This window comes from Grus americana, chromosome 1 (genome assembly GCF_028858705.1).
Source record: "Grus americana isolate bGruAme1 chromosome 1, bGruAme1.mat, whole genome shotgun sequence".
Classification (NCBI taxonomy): domain Eukaryota; kingdom Metazoa; phylum Chordata; class Aves; order Gruiformes; family Gruidae; genus Grus; species Grus americana.
Genome location: NC_072852.1, coordinates 117,700,258 through 117,718,712, shown reverse-complemented (window position 1 = coordinate 117,718,712; position 18,455 = coordinate 117,700,258). Strand labels below are relative to the sequence as shown.

General features: G+C 40.4%; 1 protein-coding gene across 2 annotated transcripts in view; it reads left to right on the top strand.

The window, feature by feature from the left end:
* RCAN1 (regulator of calcineurin 1) overlaps positions 1-7,927 on the top strand; it is a 40,697-nt gene extending 32,770 nt beyond the window's left edge. The window contains exons 2-5 of one of the 2 annotated variants that reach the window (XM_054843073.1): positions 10-201; positions 2,299-2,472; positions 3,475-3,634; positions 5,179-7,927. In XM_054843073.1, coding sequence (XP_054699048.1) covers positions 115-201; positions 2,299-2,472; positions 3,475-3,634; positions 5,179-5,342 — 585 coding nt within the window. In that variant the 5' untranslated portion in view covers positions 10-114 and the 3' untranslated portion in view covers positions 5,343-7,927. The remainder of the gene's footprint in view (positions 1-9; positions 202-2,298; positions 2,473-3,474; positions 3,635-5,178) is intronic. The other variant, XM_054843064.1, reaches the window with a different exon arrangement.
* Positions 7,928-18,455: the final 10,528 nt, after the last annotated feature.

The following is an 18,455-nucleotide window of genomic DNA, read 5'->3' as shown; positions in this document are numbered from 1 at the left end:
TTTTTTGAGGGGCTGGACTTGTTTCCCTTATAAACGCTGCTTGCAGGACCAACAGCTTCCTTAAAAGTCATTGGTTTCTGCGGAAGAGCAAGTATTGCTTTGGCAAAGCACAAAATGCATTTTAGAAATTTTAACTACAGTTTTAGTTCTCTGATTGCCTGTGTGACAGATAGCGATGTCTTCAATCAAGCAGAAACAAGGGTATGCTTTATCTTTTGTGTTTTCTTTCTGTGAACTACTGGAATACTAAAGTATGTAGGTGCTGTTTCAAATTGTTTAAAATATGAATACCTTGATAGCTTCTTGACTTGCAAGAAAATTTCATTTTGATATGAGGGTCTTAGGTCTTACAAGTCTGCAACAGTGTGCTCTGATATGAATAACTCTTAACTCTGGAAATTATTAGATCTTAAGCTATGTGTTCTTGAAAATGATCAGAAGTTTAACTCCAGACTTCCTTGACTATCTGTGTGGAGTATTCTTCACTTGCCTATGCCTTTTCAGCAAATGTTTAGATTATAGTTTTGGTAGTAAGATTCACATAATTTATAGTACACTTTATACTTTTCATGGGATTTTTTGGCAGGCGCTGTAGTTAAGAGCATAATCTTGAAATCATAAGCAGTCCCCTTGGATTTATGTTAAACTGATTAGGATTAATATAATGTAAGTAATCCAGTCCTGACACAGTGAATTGTTGACTGCTAACATACCTTAAGGACAAAAATAACATTTTGTTTAGTGTCATGTTGCTAGCGTGACATTTATGACCTCTCTAATCGCACACATTTTAAAAAACTACATATATTGCACAAATCTTGCAGGTGCTCTCCGAGTTTAAATACTCAGTGTGAACTTTGAAATGCAATGCTGTCTCTGGAGTACAGGAGGCTAACAAATATGGGCTTTGTGTGTGGAGAGTCCTGGTCTTTTTTCAGAGCTCATTTTGAAGAAGCTTAAGTGTGGCTCAGCAAGAAGCAGGACAGCTCTGATTTTTAAAATATCTTTGAAATATAGTGGTTATGTACAGAGCTGTGGGAAGATTGTGAAGCAAGAGTTTTTCAGAAAGAAAAATGAAATTTTGAAGTAATCTCTACCGCCTCATGTAATCTTTATTGCTTTTTCTACCAATTCAAAATGTAACAGTAAGAAAAAAAGACAATGTGATTTTACATACTTGTTTATTTTGGCTTTGTATTGAACTTCTGGTAAGCTGTTATGAAGAGAAAATATCTGAAAATACCTGAAATCTGAATGCTTGATCTTTTGCCGTCACTGAAATAAGGCTTGTGAGTGGTTACTGTGTTCTCAATGTGAGCCTGAAACACTTTGCAAGAGCACGGCAGCTTCAGAACCTCCTGCTTCTTTCTCCTCCTTTGGTCTGGCATCCTGAAGTAAGAGTGGAAGCACTCTTCATATAAATGATTTGAAAAATAGCCAAGACAGGTTTGCATAGATGCCCTAGGAGCACAAACCCAAAGTGCAAAATGGAGATAGCCAGCTGTGGGTAAAGGTTCTTCAGTCTTTTCACACAGATAGGACAGCAAAGTAACTCGGCTGCAGATCTATGAAGGTATGAGGTTTTGGTCCTGTTCCTACTCTTGCCACACTGTCAAAACAAAGTGTGTCAAAGGCCCTTCAGGAGCTGTAGGGTTAGTACTTAAGATTTTTTAGGAAGGATAGTGGGAACCTTTTTAGAATTCAGTTCCAGAAATAGAAGAGGCTATTAAACTAGAGTTCAGTAATATGATGTTAATTTTCCTAAATGAAAGTAGCAGCTATTAAAACAGTAGATGTTAATGAACTTTATTATGCATGCTGAGTCACTGAAGAAAATTACATTTAGCTTGCAAATAATGCTTTTTTCATTTTTCTCTATTAAAACTGTTGTGTTAGTTTCCTTGAAAATTACACACTTAGAGGCATACTTGGCAGACCTTTTTCAAGGCCTTTGGATATTAATTTTATAAGACAAGCATTTCTTTTTAATAGCTTACAAATACTACTATTTTAATTATGTCACCAAATCAGAGTATCATTTCCAACACTTATTAATGATAATAATCTATTTTTTAATAAGGAAGAAAAAAGCTACTGTAGAGAAAACAAGTGATAGTTTAGAAAAATTCATTATAAAAAAAGAGAGAAGAAGAAAAAGAAGTCTAAGCTGTTATAAATGCATCAATATTCGAGGGTGGTAGTATACCCCTACTAGCAACTGCAATTTATTTCTGTATTTCTTCAGATAAAATGTAGAGTGTTGTATATTCACCTTCTTCTCTGGTCCTTTCTTTTCAGGCCAAATTTGAATCGCTGTTTAGAACATACGACAGAGATATCACCTTTCAGTATTTTAAGAGCTTCAAAAGAGTACGAATAAATTTCAGTAACCCTTTATCAGCAGCAGATGCTAGAATCCAGTTGCACAAGACAGAGTTCCTTGGAAAGGAAATAAAACTGTATTTTGCTCAGGTAAGTCTTTTTCTGATTGTCCTTACAAAGTACTAAAGCATAACTTACTTGCGATAAGCTTCCACAGGTCTTCAGTCATGCTAATGAACACTGTTAATTTTTTCAGTTTGATTAGAGAATCACAGGTTGTTCCAAAGCTACAAGTATTTGGAGGCTGTTGCATATTTTGCATTTATATCTCCCTCTGTACTGTTTTGATAACCTTGGGGAGAGGGAGTAGATGATAGTAATCAGCACAGCCAAAGATAGAGTTTAACGGGGTGGGGGAAGCCAAGTGTGCTCTGCCAGCAGTACACATGCACCAACATGCGCACTCCAGCAGTATCTGAGGGAATCCAAAGCATAAAACTGCATGTTCAGAGCGCTACCTGTCAATTTTGCTCTCACTACTGCAGATTGTTTGTTTAGCATATGTTTGCATTTGGAGGTCACCATCAGTGCAGCTCAATAGCTGGTTAGTGTCTGCTGCTAAAGATGTGAAACTCAGGTTCTGGCAAGCTGGGTGCTTTTTGGTAGCTGCTGTGTGTTTTCCTCCGCAAATTTAATGGGAAAATTAATCTATGTGTGTCTGTTTCAGATGTCCCTAGGGACAGTCCTGAAGGAGCCAGTTTATTTATATACCTTCTAGAATTCTCACCACTCTCACTTGTGGTAATGAGTTTCAACACCATTTGTCATTAGGCCTTAAAGCCCATATCCAGCTTCTTCCTACTTCAGTATTTTAAGGACAGATATTATCTGGTGAAATTTTTGTAAAACTCCATACTGAGAAGATGCGGATGTGCATACTTCATTGCATGTTTCATCAGAGTTAATGAATGTGGTGGCTTGTCTGTTATTTGTATCCTGGGTCTGTCATATAGCTCTCTCCAGTAATATAGTTACATGCTGCCACCTTGAGTGCCTGTTACAGCATAACATCTATCCAAACCTTAAAATTCCTCACGAATGATGGATTCATCGATGATAGTGAAACAGCTTTGGCTTTTATGCTTTTTTCAGACTTTGCACATTGGAAGCTCACATTTGGCGCCACCAAATCCAGACAAACAGTTTTTGATTTCACCTCCTGCCTCTCCACCTGTTGATTGGAAACAAGTAGAAGATGCTACTCCAGTCATTAACTATGACCTTTTATATGCTATCTCCAAGTTAGGACCAGGTAAGAAGAAGTAGAAACACTAGAATTTTGGTTGAGTATAACACCTTTTAAATCTTATCCATCAGGAAATACTACTGACATACTAAATCTTTTTATCAAAGATTGTATTTTCCTGAAATCAGTTTTAAAACCAGAAGTCCCCTAAGACTATGCTTGTCAGAATAAAAGTTTTGATTAAACACTTGGAATTAATAAATGACATAACAGCTTATTGATTTTTATGAAAGTTCAGAGCTTGCTCCATTCTTTACTACAAACTTTCCTTTGAAGTTTTAGCAATACCAAAAATAAACCTGTAGGCCTTAAAATAGATACTTAAGGTCTTACTAAGCAGTAAAAGTTGGTCTTTTTTCCCCTGAAAGTTCTGTTACTGAGATGCCCTGCAGTAGATCTGATCCCTTTTCCCATGAGATTTTTTCAGCTATATATTGTGAATGTTGAGCCCTATAAAGCTCTGCTGCCTCTTGACTGTGGTGTTCATTGGACAATGGAGTTAATGACTTGGTACCAAGGAGCAGGTAGGGGTTACTCTAGCACAATGGCTTGTGTGTTTCTGAAGAACTGGAGGCAAGAGCCTTTTCCTCTATGGATCTGCTCCTTGTGCCAGTTCCCCCTCCTGAAGTTCTAGGGGAGACAGAGCAGAGACCACTTCAGAGCCTCGGCACACTAGTGTGCTGCTTGCCACAGGTTTAAGCTCTTCTGAACAGCTGATGTGCAGATCACTGTAGTTGTTTTAATGGAGACTGTTCTCTCCACTGAGAGGTAGTGAGTGTAAAGTAACAAGGAAAAAAAAAATTAAGGGGAGCTAATCAGGGAAGCGGTGAAAAGAAATACTTTGTTCTTTCCCTGATGTAATGTAAGATTACAATTATTTGACATCTGGTTAGATTTAAAAGCAATTCTTTATATTATGGAAAAAACAGATTTCAGATCAATGGTCAATAAAATCTATATCATAGCACTTCTACACGCTGGCTGTATTATATCTGAGTGTTTCACATTATGTATACGTGAAGCCTGTTGTCTAGCTCTGCTGTTCCACGCAATGCTAGAACAGTGTTAGAGCACCTCTGTGTGAGGTGGGAAGAACTACATCAAGTTTTCTTAACACTGAAAGCTTTCTGGGGAAAGGAAGATCCTGTTGTTTTGCCATCATTCAGGAGCAAAAAGTCTTACTGAATGTGGTACAGTGGATAGATAGATAATCTTGTATGCTTTAAAATGACAAAAACCCACCAAGATGACTTATGACTGGTCACATAGAACATTTTCTTGAATGCATAGGGTAATTTATGTAAACTTGCTTTTAAGACAGCAGCTGACCTATGTTGCTTTGAAAACAGAACCTAAATACTTCTGGATGGTAAACATGACTGTTGGCAATGTACCTGCCTGCACCATCTAACGTGTTGTGGCATCAGGCTTTTGTTATCAGTGTCTGTCTTACACGTTTTTATGTGTTCCTTTCTTTTTAGTAATTTCTTTCATACTTTTCTACAGAACGGAACCTTTTTAACCAGTTTTGCTAATATTTTAACTTTCAGGAGAAAAGTATGAGCTACATGCTGCAACTGACACTACTCCTAGTGTTGTCGTCCACGTATGTGAGAGTGACCAGGAAAACGATGTGGAAGAAGAAACGAAGAAACCCAAACCAAAAATTATTCAAACAAGAAGGCCAGATTATACTCCTACCCACTTAAGTTGAACTGGTTTTGTTTTTCCAAGGGTTACAAGTAGACATAAGTAAGGGAAACATTTACTGTGGAATCAGCAGGTCACAGGTTTGGTGGCAACAGCAGCAGTTATAGTAGGAGAAATTTCAATGTAAGTTTGCTCAGAAAAAAAATACAGGAAGTTTCATCCTTATTTTTGATGCTGCGGGTTGATGGATGTCATGAGTGTGTTCCCAGATCACTGGGAATGAAAGATAGACAGAAGACGACATTTTGAGACATAACAGGACAAACTAGGTTTATTTTTTTGGAGTACTGTAGGCTGTTCCATTATAAAGCAGCTGGGGGAAGCTTTCTTTGTTCTGACTCACATAAATTCTCAAACTAATAGACTAGTCATTGTGTGGAGTACATAGTGATAACAGGTGGTTTTAAAGTATGGGAATTGTAAACCTTTTTCTTATAATAGATTTTCTGCATGTGTATTCTTGGTCTTCTAAGTAACTTTGCATTATTTTCTATAGTTTCTCACATGTTTCTGGAAATCTGGGAAATTGTTTAAAGTATTTATTATCTCAGCATCCTGGACTTACTATTAGATGTGTATATACGTATATATTTATATTTGTTTTTATTGGCACTCATTTTCCAGCAGGCATACAATTTCTTCGGCACCGTATTTTGGTGCTATGTAACTTGTGCTTTTAAAATTTTAACCTTTTAAATGCCTATATAGGGTTTTATCTGGCAAAGTAATGGAAAAATGTGCAATAGGAAAGTTGTTTAAATAAGTTGATTTTAAATTATTTAAGTTTAAATAATTTATATCTTCAATAACATTTGTTTGGTAGCTTTGACTTTCTCATTTGGAAAAAAAAAGTACTCTTAAATGCATAAATCAAGCTAATGTTGCATATTCACAGCAATGTAATTTTTCAGTGAAAAAATTATAATGGAGAGACGTGAACTCTACTCGGTATGTGAATCTGCATTGTTGTGAGCAAAGGTTTAACAGTGATTGAAAAATTGCACACAGTGTGTAGAACAGCGAAGAGACATGGAGTGCCTTTTCCTTGTTCATTCCTGATGTGAACTGTTTGACGAGCTGCACACTTGTATCTTTTTCTACTGGCTTTGTATGTTCATAAATATAAACTTTCTTAGCTTTGCTTCCAAAATAAGCTGGTATTTAGAAATGCTTAATGCCAAGTAATGATGCATACTGAAGTAAGGGGTATATGTTGGAGAAGCTTTAGGGGTTTTTTATATGCTAGTGTTTAAAGACAGTAGCTCATGGCATACAAGTTTAGAGGAAGATGGCAGAAGTGTATTTTATTACTTGTTTTTTAAAACGGAAATCCTCCCTTTGAGATAGGTTTCAGTATTTTTTTTAAGAGATAACTGATAGCTGTGGGAAAATATCACCTGCAGTTTTAGAAAGGGTATGTTTGAAGCTTCTCAGCATGTTTTTAGAAATCAAAGCATGGTTCTCTGTTGGTTTGCTTTTGCCACAGGTCTGAGAATGAGTTTTGTAGCTGGAGTTAATATAAAGAAATCCAATCTGTGCCATTTGAAGCAAACATTGACTTAAATGCCCAGGTTCACACCTTGTTTTTTAAATAAATAATATATATTTAAAAAGTAAGATTGTATAATGAAGCCATTCCAAGCTGTGGTGCAGTGTAAACATGGTGTTATTGAAGGTCTGTCATTATTCTTAGCAAAATAGAAATTGATATCCTGTGACTACAGCAAGGAGGAATGTATTGAACTTGAGTAATACTTGCGATTTTGATCTTGTTTCGATTGGTATGCCCTGTAAATTGAAACTGGTACTTGGTGTCTGTCTTGGACCTAACTCAGGTGGCACTCTCTCCATCTTAACAGTCTTAAGAGAGCTAATGCCATGTATTGCTGGAGCCCTGTTTTATGGACATGGGGGTGCATAAGGTTCTTTTGTGTTACTAAGGTGTAACGATCAGCTGGATACATGTACTGCTTATTGACACACAAAATAAATAAAATGGAGAGAAACTTTGTAGGTTTGCCACAACTGCCTTTAAGCCTTTCCAAGATTTTTTTCCATGTTTCTCAAATTACTGCTGGACTTAGTGTTTCACTTCATTCAATTTAAAATTGTTCAAGTAATGCCTGTTCTGTCCTTCTTCCGTCTTTCCATCATTATCAATCAAAGCATTAGTTTTGCATTAGAAACCCAAGTAGTTGCTGTTCTGTTTCCTAGCAATCCTAGGAAAACAGTGCTACTTTTCAGTTAAAAAGAACAGAATGTTAAATACCAATATGTTTTTTGTCATTTTACTACACTGACATCTGCCTAATAAGGTGGGCACTAGAAGCCATGGAAGTCTTGGGATGGTTACAGTGTGTTTCCCCTTCTGATAGTAATTGTAAACGTTGTGAGGCAGTAACTTGCCTGTGTTTCTGCTTGTATATCCTGGCTTGTGCCACCTTCTGTTACCATTACTATGGTGTGCTGCTTGCTTTTTCTGTTTGGCACTTTTTTTTTAATGTTCAAATGAATGCTTAGTTGGTATTTTATACAGTTGTATAGTATGGGGCATATTTAAATTAAAATATTTTGTTGTCTTCTTGTAAATGTCGTGGTATTTATGCATGCAACTAGTTGAAGATTATGCGCCAGAATCTGAACTTTAAGCTTCCAAACACTTCTGACTTGAAAAAGGTAAGAATATTGTCCCAGGTCACACCCTTACCAACCAAATGAATTTATTCAGAGAAGCTTTCTAGCCTTCTGCTTAAGACTTGCATGATCTCAACTGAAGTATGAGAATCTACTAATTAATAAAATACAGCCCAGAATATTCCAGTTAAAAACTGATTCTTCCATGCCTGAAGTTGACGTGCTTCCTAATAAAGATATCAACATCTTACAATTCTATAATAATCCCTGTGCATTCATAATATCCTTAGTTTTCTGTAAGTATACAACATGAATAATTCTATTTTTAAAGCTCTTGGAATATGAAAATATATCAGCATTTAAATGGCTTTACCAAGTAACTAAGTCTTTGCAAAACATGTTATGCAAAAATGCATTTAAGGTTTCACTCTCGATATGGATAGAAATCCTTTCACAGCAGAAAGGAGTTAACTGGTATTAATACTCATCATTCTTCTCTGCTTATGACTGGGAAGTATTGATGCTTGTAAGAAATGGTTCTATACGCAGAAGTGGTTTGAAATAGCATAGTGCTGCTGCTCATCAATAGCAGGCCCATTCAGGGGAATTCCTGCATGGAGTAACAGAAATAAGTTGGTCCTTAGGTGATCTGACGAAAGATAGAAGGTGAAATAGCAGTTCTAACTGAGCTATCCTGCTTTACATGGAAGACCTTATTTCTTTCTGGAAGAATAGCTCATGTTTTATTATTTGCCTTCTGCATAAGGATAGCACGCACAATCTCCATAAATCTGTAAGTGATCACTAGCACGTGTCATTTGGCAAAACTTGTTGCTGGCTTAGTGATCCAGATGCCTATCATTGGATTATGCATTTGTGCATGCATTACTGCATTAAGGACCTTACTTGTTACCAAGGTGAATTCAATGACATTTAAGACTAAAGTTTGTTTCTAATCAGGGTTTTGTTTTTCAGAGCAGCAACAAGTGTAGTAACTTTGAAGTACTGGACAAATGTGTTAGTAGTTGTTGTTGTTGCGTAGTCCAGGCTTGTCAAGGGTGGGGAAGGAATGAACTCCAGCAGCTCTCATACTGTTTTAACAGTTAGAGGATGGATTTTGCCCTAGGCATAATCACCTGCCCAGTCAAGTTTTGCTTTGTCACACTAGAAAGAATGTCTTGGGGAAGACAAGTTCTTTAACTTGAAATTGTGATTTGTATCTATAAAGCTTGCTTGCTTGTTCTGGTATGTCCTGAACCCTCTCCCAGGTCCAAAGGTACGAAATGATAGCAAGGGGCAGACCTTTAATCTAGGCATAGACTAAGTTCAGAAATTCACTTACTAGGACTTGGGTTCAGTTGTTGTGCTGCTTCTATCACCTGTGCTTTTATCCTGGCTTGCCCAACACACTTTAGAAGCATTTTGCAGAAAATTACGTCTGCTTAATGCTTTTAATAGGTCATATTTCAATGTCTAAAAAGAGGAAAACAAAGCAACCAGTACTTAGAAAGATAAGACATGCCCCAAGATACCATACATTACAGTGAATAAAGCAAGGCCTCAAAGGTGACTCGAGTAGGTGACAGGATGGATCTGGCAGGACCGGATTTATCTTCTCTGACAAAATTTCCATGGCTAAAGTAGTGACTATCACACTTGAAACTTTTTGTCACTTACCTGATCTGTATTTATGTATCTGTGATGGGAGTTTAAGTGAAAGGTTGAACAGGTGGAGGAAAAGACAGAGGCTCCAAGTAGCACTTTGGCACTTCTGGCAATCCTGTCACCCCTTCTGTTTTGGACTTTCTGCCTCAAACACCAGCTCAAGAAGCTCCAGTTCTTCCTAATGTTGCTTCCTCTTCTCACCCCTACCCTTCTTCCAGAAGATGTTATTCAATATTTCCAAAAGACTGAGAGTCTCTGAGGTTTACAAGCATTTCCTAGGTCCTCTTTCTGAAATCACTTTTTCCCTTATCCAAAGGTAGGCACAGCTGGGTGTCTGTGGCTTCAGAACTTTGTTACAGGTTTTGCAAAGGTCTTGTGTGCTGGTAGCACAGCATGGGGGGAGCACCGATGGGGAAAGTTCAGTAGTTGTCAGTCTGGTGCTGCTCTTGCTGCTAGATTTGGAGTCCATCAATAATGCCTTTCATATTGGGAGTGATTATGTATTTATATAGTTTGCACTTCGTAGTCTCAATCCTTTTCATAGAGTGTGAATTTGTTGGGGACATGTTTTGGGGGGTTTGTATCTTTGTTCCATCTTGAAATCTTTCTTCCACTTTACCTTTTTTGTGTCCTCCTTTCTACATATTGGAGTTCATTGTGTGCCATGTACCAAGCAGGTCCTTTATCTCCTTAACTTTTAACTTTATTCATGTGGACCTCCCTACACTTTTTGAGTGTGTGCATGTTTTCTTGCCATTCAAGTTGTGCAGTTTCATTACTATCACATCCCACTTGAATGAAACCTCTAAGTGCAACTAAGAACTCTTTCTATATTCACCTAATGCCCTAGGTGTCATATCCTTCATTAATTCTAATGAAATTATACCTGATTTTTTGTTTGCTCTGTGTTGCCTATCTCCTACTGTCATTTATACATGCTTACCCTTTATTTATTTTGCTGGTGCAGATTGTTGTACCATGTTCTGATGTCATGTATCTGTAACTCTGGCCAAGCCATAGTCTATTCCCTATCTCATAGGGTTTGTTGTGATACCTTCAGTGCTTCTGTAGGCCTGGGACAAGTCAGACTCATGAGTGCGATGCTGGCTGCTATCTACCATTATCCAAATCTGGAAAATTTGATGGCGTCTGTCCCATTCTACCACTTCCCAACTCCAGTGAGGAGAAGCTCGTTCAAGGATAAATGAATGTCCAAAGAGCCCTAGAGTATTGGCAGGAGTTTCTCTCTTAGCTCTTTTTTTTTAACATGTATCACCTGTTACTTTTCAACTTGTTATGCTTGTTAGGATAGACTCCTATCTCAGAATACTTGCATTTGATGCTGAATTTTGCTCACAACTCCATTGTTTCAAAATCCATTTTGTTCAGTTTCGTATCTGGAGCCTCACTATTTGAGTTAAAGGTTTTATGAAACAGGGCTTACTGAGGTACTGCAGAAATCTGGAGGAAGAGGTAGAAAATAACATCTGTCTTTCAGTCTTTTGTGCCACTGAGCATTATGTCTCTTGACTGATTGAATATTTGGAGTTACTCCAATATTGAGCCTGTAAGAGCACTAAGGAGGACAAACTAAGAGGTCCTTTAAGCATCATTCAGGTAGATATTACCACTGTTTGTTTGAATCAAATTTCCTTTGTGGGAATGCGTTGTGCTTTTTGGGGTGCCTAGGGATGCTGCTAGATTTAGGCATGTTCTGGAGCTCCCCTTCGAGCTTTCTGCATCTGAGCATTTCAGTGGTTGAAAGTTTATACTGCTAGGCCTCTGCCAAAATCCTATCGTTACTTTCCCCTCTCCCTTAAGTCATAAACTTATGTCCCCTGATTCTTAAGATCTTTTCAACTTTTTCTGTAATAGTTCTTCTAAAGTTTTAAAATGCATTTTTCAAAACCTGACAGGCTTTTAAATAGATTTTGGTGAAGTCATCTTAGTGTTGTTTCCTTACAGTCTCTCTTGTCAGGAAAATTAAATAAAATAGTCTGACTTTCTCATGACTTTAAAAGAGTCAGTCAATAGGAATGCCTTGGAAAATAAGGATGTAATCTTGTATATTCTCTAAAAAAAGATTCAGGATCTCTTTTTATCGTTGTTCCATGTCTAAGATGCAGTTGTCTGGGTTGCTTCCCCCCCCTTCCCTCATTCCTCTCCAATTTGTGTGCTGTATGATTTGAATAATAACTTACATCCGAACTTCAATGCAGTTCTCAACAGAATTGTGCATCTACTTTTTTCTTTGGAGCTGAAGGGTAGGGGAGACTTGGGCGATTAAGAGCCTTAAACTCAATTGTTTCATTTCAGTGAAGTGAAAGAGGTATGTGAAGGTGCCCATAGGTGGAGCTAAATATCAAGCAATGTCACTGCACGCTACTGAATAAACCTCAACCTTCGGTAAGGCTCCCATTGCAAGAGCAGATGTGGAAAAAAAATATTTCACTACTAGATTACAGAACTGCAGTATTCCTTGTCTTTGATCCCTTTGAAAATAGCTGATTTGAAATATATCTGTGGTGTATAGGAAATCTTGTAGCAAAACACTTTATTAAGGTAATCATAAGCCATTTTAGCAAATTGCAGTGTAACACACTGTGCTCTGCTTAATTTCATTGATATCACTCATGAAAAAAAGTTCACATATGCAAAGTGTTTGAACCAGCCAGCTAAGAAATCTTCATTTTCAGAGCAGGATAACTACTGGAAGATAGCTAGCAGTTAGTTTCACATCTCAACTTGTAACAAGGCCACAAGGATGCAGTACAGGTTTTAAAGACTTTTGTTTCTGTTCCTGCAGTTTATGTTTTATAACCTCTAAAAAGCAAGCTGAATGTGTATCCAATATTTCACAGCAAGGTTGTTTCCAATACTTGAGTAACTTTGTGCATCTCTCTCTGGGTATCCCTGTATGCAAGTAAGCATGCATACTGTAATGTGGGGTTAATTCTAGACTGGTTTGGGTTGGAAGGGACATCAAAGATCATCTAGTTCCAACCCCCCTGCTGCAGGCAGAGACACCCTCCACTAGACCAGGTTGCCCAAAGCCCCATCCAGCCTGGCCTTGAACACTTCCAGGGATGGAGTCTCCACAGCTTCCTCAGGCAACCTGTTCCAGGGCTTCACTGCCCTCACAGTGAAAGTATTTTTTTCCTTATATCTAATCTAAATCTACCCTCCTTCAGCTTAAGGCCATTACCCCTTGTCCTGTCACTCCATGCCCTTGTAACCAGCCCCTCTCCAGCTTTCCTGTAGGCCCCATTCAGGTACTGGAAGGCTGCTAGAAGGTCTCCCTGGAGCCTTCTCTTCTCCAGGCTGAACAACCCCAACTCTCTCAGCCTGTCCTCAGAGGAGAGGTGCTCCAGCCCTCTGATCAGCTTCGTGGCCCTCCTCTGGACTCGCTCCAACAGCTCCATGTCTCTCCTGTACTGAGGCCCCCAGAGCTGGATGCAGTACTCCAGGTGGGGTCTCACGAGAGTGGAGTAGAGGGGCAGGATCCCCTCCCTCGACCTGCTGGTCACACTGCTTTTGATGCAGCCCAGGACACGGTTGGCTTTCTGGGCTGCAAGCGCACACTGCTGGCTCATGTTGAGCTTTTTGTCCACCAACATCCCCAAGTCCTTCTCCTCAGGGCTGCTCTCAATCCATTCCCCACCCAGCCTGTAGTTGTGCTTGGGATTGCCCTGTCCCACGTGCAGGACCTTGCACTTGGCTGTGTTGAACTTCATGCAGTTCGCACGGGCCCACCTCTCCAGCCTGTCAAGGTCCCTCTGGATGGCATCCCTTCCCTCCAGTGAGTTGACTGTAACAAAGCATTTTCTATGTGGGCCATTTATGCTGGGGTGTAGCAGTTCAGTGGAGAGAAGTTATTTGTCACTAAAAAGAAGTCATCGCTGCAATGCTCAAATACCAGGAGGGGCGAGTTATAAAGGGCTCGCATGCATTGCAGGCTTGCGGTGATGGTTAATGCTTGTAGTTTTGCAGATGTCTTTATATCAAGCCTTGTCAAACTAGTGTTAATCTAACTTTCATATTTAAGCACACCAGCTCAAAGGAAGCGTAACCAGCAGTGAAGCTACCTGTTAAAAGCAGGATATGATTTTATGCCAGAGAATACCAGGGTGTAGTTCTGTTTGTATCGCATTACCATTCGCTCTACCAGCTGCCCTGGCCTGCTTTGTGCCACGTAAATGAGAGTAACAATTGCTAATGTTATATTGCCATTAGGCATGTCTAAAGTGTTATGAGAAAAATTTCAAAGTATTTTTGTCAACTTTTCTTCTTAAAACTGTTTGCTTTAAAGGGGCGCATAGGACACCCACAGTGAAAACTGGCTGGTTACAAACATGAAAGGTGAAGTTCCGATGCCCAGTTCTTTGTGGCCACTGTACAAAGTGATGCTGATTCACAGGGTGTATTTGACTTAAACAGGCAAGTTCATCCAAAAGCATTTCTTCATGTGAGTTACTGTCAGGCTAACACAAAGAGGAACACCTACGTAAAATGCCGTTAACAGCAGCGGGGAATTTTTTTGGCCTTTTCCAGGGTTGGAGCTGAACTGTGTTGGATTGAGCCTTTGTTATGATAAGTAAAGTAATGATCAACTTATTGTTGTTATTTGAGCTGGGGAAATATATGACTTGGCATAAAAAGCAGTTGCACAGCCCTTTGTACCTTTTGTTTTCCGCTCTCTTAATATTTTGCCCATTCTGTGAAATGGAGTTTAATCAGAGTGGCCTGGTGTGGCTCGGAGCAGGAAGGTGCCGAGGCACTTGTTACTCAGCAGCGGCTGACGTGGTTCAGGTGCTGAAGCACTTCTCTGCAGTGGCCCAGGGGGACTCACCCCTGTTTTGGTTGATCCCCTGCTGAGTAAGGACAAACAAATCAGCAGTCAGCTGGCACTTTACCAGGGCAAACATGTGGAGATTTTGTGTGCATTTACTTCTCTAGAAATTGAGAATCTTTGTTAGTATCTTCTCAGTGTCCCTCTGGTATCTTATGTCCTGTTCAAATGTTTCTAAAAAGGCTGTTTCTGGTCTCCTGAGAATTGCAGCAGCAGCCAGCCAGTGAATTCTAAAGGCTGCAAGGAAATTTTTGTTCAGTCAAGTAATTATTTCTCAAACATATCTTTTAGATGCTTTGTGTGTACTCTGTACCTCATTCAAAGGAGGGAGAGTATGCAAAGAGAATATACATGCTAATATAGCTCTTATGAGAGGGAATTACAGTATCTTCCTTGTTCTGATACTGAAGGTCAAAACTATTGCATGTCATAACATGCAGTATTCTGGCTGAAGGCGAATGAGCTTATCTGTGATGAAGGACACCTGGAAGGATTTTTTCTTCTTGGAGGGGGGGGAAGCTGTAGGGTAAAGTCTTGCCTGTAATTGCTTTTCCAGTCTGTGTAAGGTGGCTCTGTCCAAAACAAGGTAGCTGCCGAAGCTGTCTTAAGATGCACTTCTTAAATGCACTGGTATTATTCTAAAGACTGGAAGGGTTAGGCTTGTATTTCCTCAGCCATGCACAGGATCTCCTTCAAAGAGATGGAAAAGGCTTTCAAGAAGAGTTTTTGCATGCTGAAGTCCATTGCTCCAGACGTTTTTGGGGTTTTTTCATGAGATTTTAAGGAAGAACAAGTGGCAGTCTGAGAGGGAAGAGAGAGTATGCTGTGCTGGAAAAGGTGGTAGGAGGCAGAGGGAGGACAGAAGGAAATCCTAGGAGGAGGTAAACTGATTTGGAATTAGGAAACTGGAGGAAGCGTGAACACAGAGCAGCTGTCACTAGCGTCTTTTGCTGCTTTCCTGCTGTACTTGAGATGGTTGTATGATCTGTGACCTCATCCAGGCCACTTCAGGAACTGCAAGGCAGGTGTGTGGGGACAGGGGTGAGCACAGCTCGTGCACTGTCTCTCTATCCGGTCTGGTTCCTGGATGAGAAGATGGCCTCACCAGACCACACCTAGGACTCTGCTGCCAGCATTTCCCCTGTCTGGGCTAGTCAGCAGGGTGGCTAAGTGTCAAGAAACTCAGGTCACGCACTGGCATCTGTCACTCACTTCTGCCTGTGTCCTAACTGGGATGGCCAGCAGCAACTGCAGTTGTTGTTCTTGGTCATGAGGGTCACCTCACAGCTTGGAGTACGAGGCAGCGGGATGCCTGCCCTGACTCCTTGGCTTATGCAGGCCTGCATGAAACTATTAGGAAAAGGAGAGGCAAAAGAGATTCCTGAGGCTGAGATAAAGAATTTGCTTAGAGAAAGGAAACAAGACAGGGAGAGTTTGACATGGACATCGGAGCAAGCTCGGCTCAGACTTCCTTTCCCAGCACTCCTCATACCCCCATGTATGCCTCCTCGCAGTGGACACAGCAGTGCTTCAGGTTCTTCATACCAAGTGGCAATACTACTGCTGTGGGGACCATCACGCTGATCCTCGTTGTCGTAACAGCTCTGATCCAGTAGCTGGACCTGTGCCCCGGCACTTCGCCTTCCTCTCCCAAAACACGTGCTCTGCAGCAACAGGCACCTCTCAACTCACTACCCTCCTCCTAATTTTTGAGGTTTGCAGAGCGTAAGCCTCCTCTTTCTTATGCTCCAGTTGCACATCTGTATTTCATTGACCTTCCTTCACCACTTGAACCAAGTGGACATGTCTAATGGCCTTACCAGTTGTGGTGTTGCAGATCAGGATCTCTGTGTTTCGAGGTTCAGCCAAGCACAACTACAGTATTATTTTTTTAAAGTCCAAGTGAATATAATTTCTTAGATTATTTTTAAAGCTAAGGACTTAGGCAATTTCTGGGAGGACTTTTTTTTAATGCTTTAAGGAGAATACACAATTCAGTCCAATAGCTGAGCACATCTGAGGGACAGGTGTTGCTGCACCATAAGGAAGTCCACTTGGATGCAGTGTGCTCACAATAAGCAGGGAAAAGCTAACCTAATTATGCTGGAGAACAAGTAGTGTGAGTGAAGACTTCTACTGCCTTGAGGAAAGGTGAGATGGAAAAACTTCAGGGTCATAAAAGTAATGCAGTTTATGCTGTGGGAAATCCTCAAGAAGGGACATGGGACTGTTGTACCTGACAGTAAGGTCTTGAATTCATTTGGGTGAGTCACGGCTAGCTATTCCGTTTAAAGTCTCAGATGTACTAAACAATTTATATTATTTTTAAAAAAATATTAAAAAAACCCAACTAAACAAAAGCCCCAAGCAATTTGATGGGTAACCATGAGTTTTCTATGTACCTTCAGCTCTGGAAACTCTCTCCTTCCAGGGCAGGGTTATAGAATGGAAACTTTGACACAACCTTAATTATAGACTAGTGCTGCTGTAACGTTGCTCCTGTAGGTGGGTCAAAAGTCTTCCTGAGCACAGTCCAGTGTTCCAGCATGTACTTGTCAAGGAGCAGTTCTCATGGCTCACTGCTGATTAAGGAAAGTGGTTTAGCAGTCAAAACTTTTACATGAGATTAAAAAGAAGGTGCAGTATATTATGCCATTAATCTCTCTGGCAAATGGTTTTGTGTGGGAGAGACATTTAGCAAGAACTTTCCATGCTTTGTCAGCCTGTGGAACCATCCAGGGAAGGAAGTAGCACCATTTTGAGGGAGTGATGTGGTGGTTAGTAGTAAATACCCAATCTTTCCTCTCCATAGAGCATGGCAATGAATTAACACATCCATGTGTCCTGTAACTTCCTTCTCTTCCCAAAGGTTTCCAAAGATTTACTGGTCAGTACTTGATCTCTCTGCCCTTACCTCCTTTATACATCCAACGCACTGCCAAAGCCATTTTGGGACACATTTTATGCATAGCCCAGTTTCCATATTGGAGAATGTCAATACTGAAGCAAGGTGTTGCTGTGTTGCCTTAGGGGTATGTTACTCATGAGATATCAGGGTTGCTGAGGGCTGTGGCAGATGTGTGGGCTGTGAGGAGGAGGGAACAACTACGGCTCAGGTTAAAAGCTATGATTAATTGTTGTTCACCAAAGTTCACGATGACATATGCACTTTGCGAACACCAGGCTCCAGGTGGTCTTGGTCTCCAACAGCTTCAAGCTACAGTGTGAGCAGAGAGGACCAGACACCCAGGCAGGTGTGAGAAGGCACTGAGGAGGCCAGAAAGAATAAGTCATTGAGCGTGAGTGAGGTGTTGATAGAAACAGCCCCAGTCTATGGCTTGGCCCTGAGCTCCCCGGCATAGAGGAAGCTCTCAGACCTATTGAAGAGAACACTTAACAAATGAAGTCCTCAAGCAGATGAGAATTGATCTAAATCCTGAGACATTGTGCCACCTCTGTGGGCTGGATGGCACAAGGCGGTGGTGAGCAGCAAGAGGGATTGGGGTAGGCAGCAGATGCCAGCGCTGTTCATTTCCTCAGCGGTAGATGCCTTCACTTGGCCAGCTGAGTCATGCAGAATTGCTTGTGCATCTAAATAGATGCTGAGCGCTGGCAGAGAAGGAAACATATTGGAGAGATGCATTTGCTCTGTTACCCACAGGGTAACTCATTATAGCCTGAGGACGCACTAGCAGAGCTGTCGCCTATTGCCTAGGGTGAGTGGGAAGTGAGAAGGTTGCCATTTTGCCGCTGTTAGTCAATCCAAACATCAGCATGGTCACCAATTTTCGTAAAAACACGTGCTTTCCTCAGCTGATATTGCAAAATCACTGAGCCTGAATCTGGAAATGGCAGACTTCTGCCGATGACACCACAGCTTGGCTGGCTGTGAGGCTGCTTGCAATCTGCAGATACTAGCTATTTTGCTTCCAAACATCTCAATTTCCCTGTGCTCCACTTGACTACACG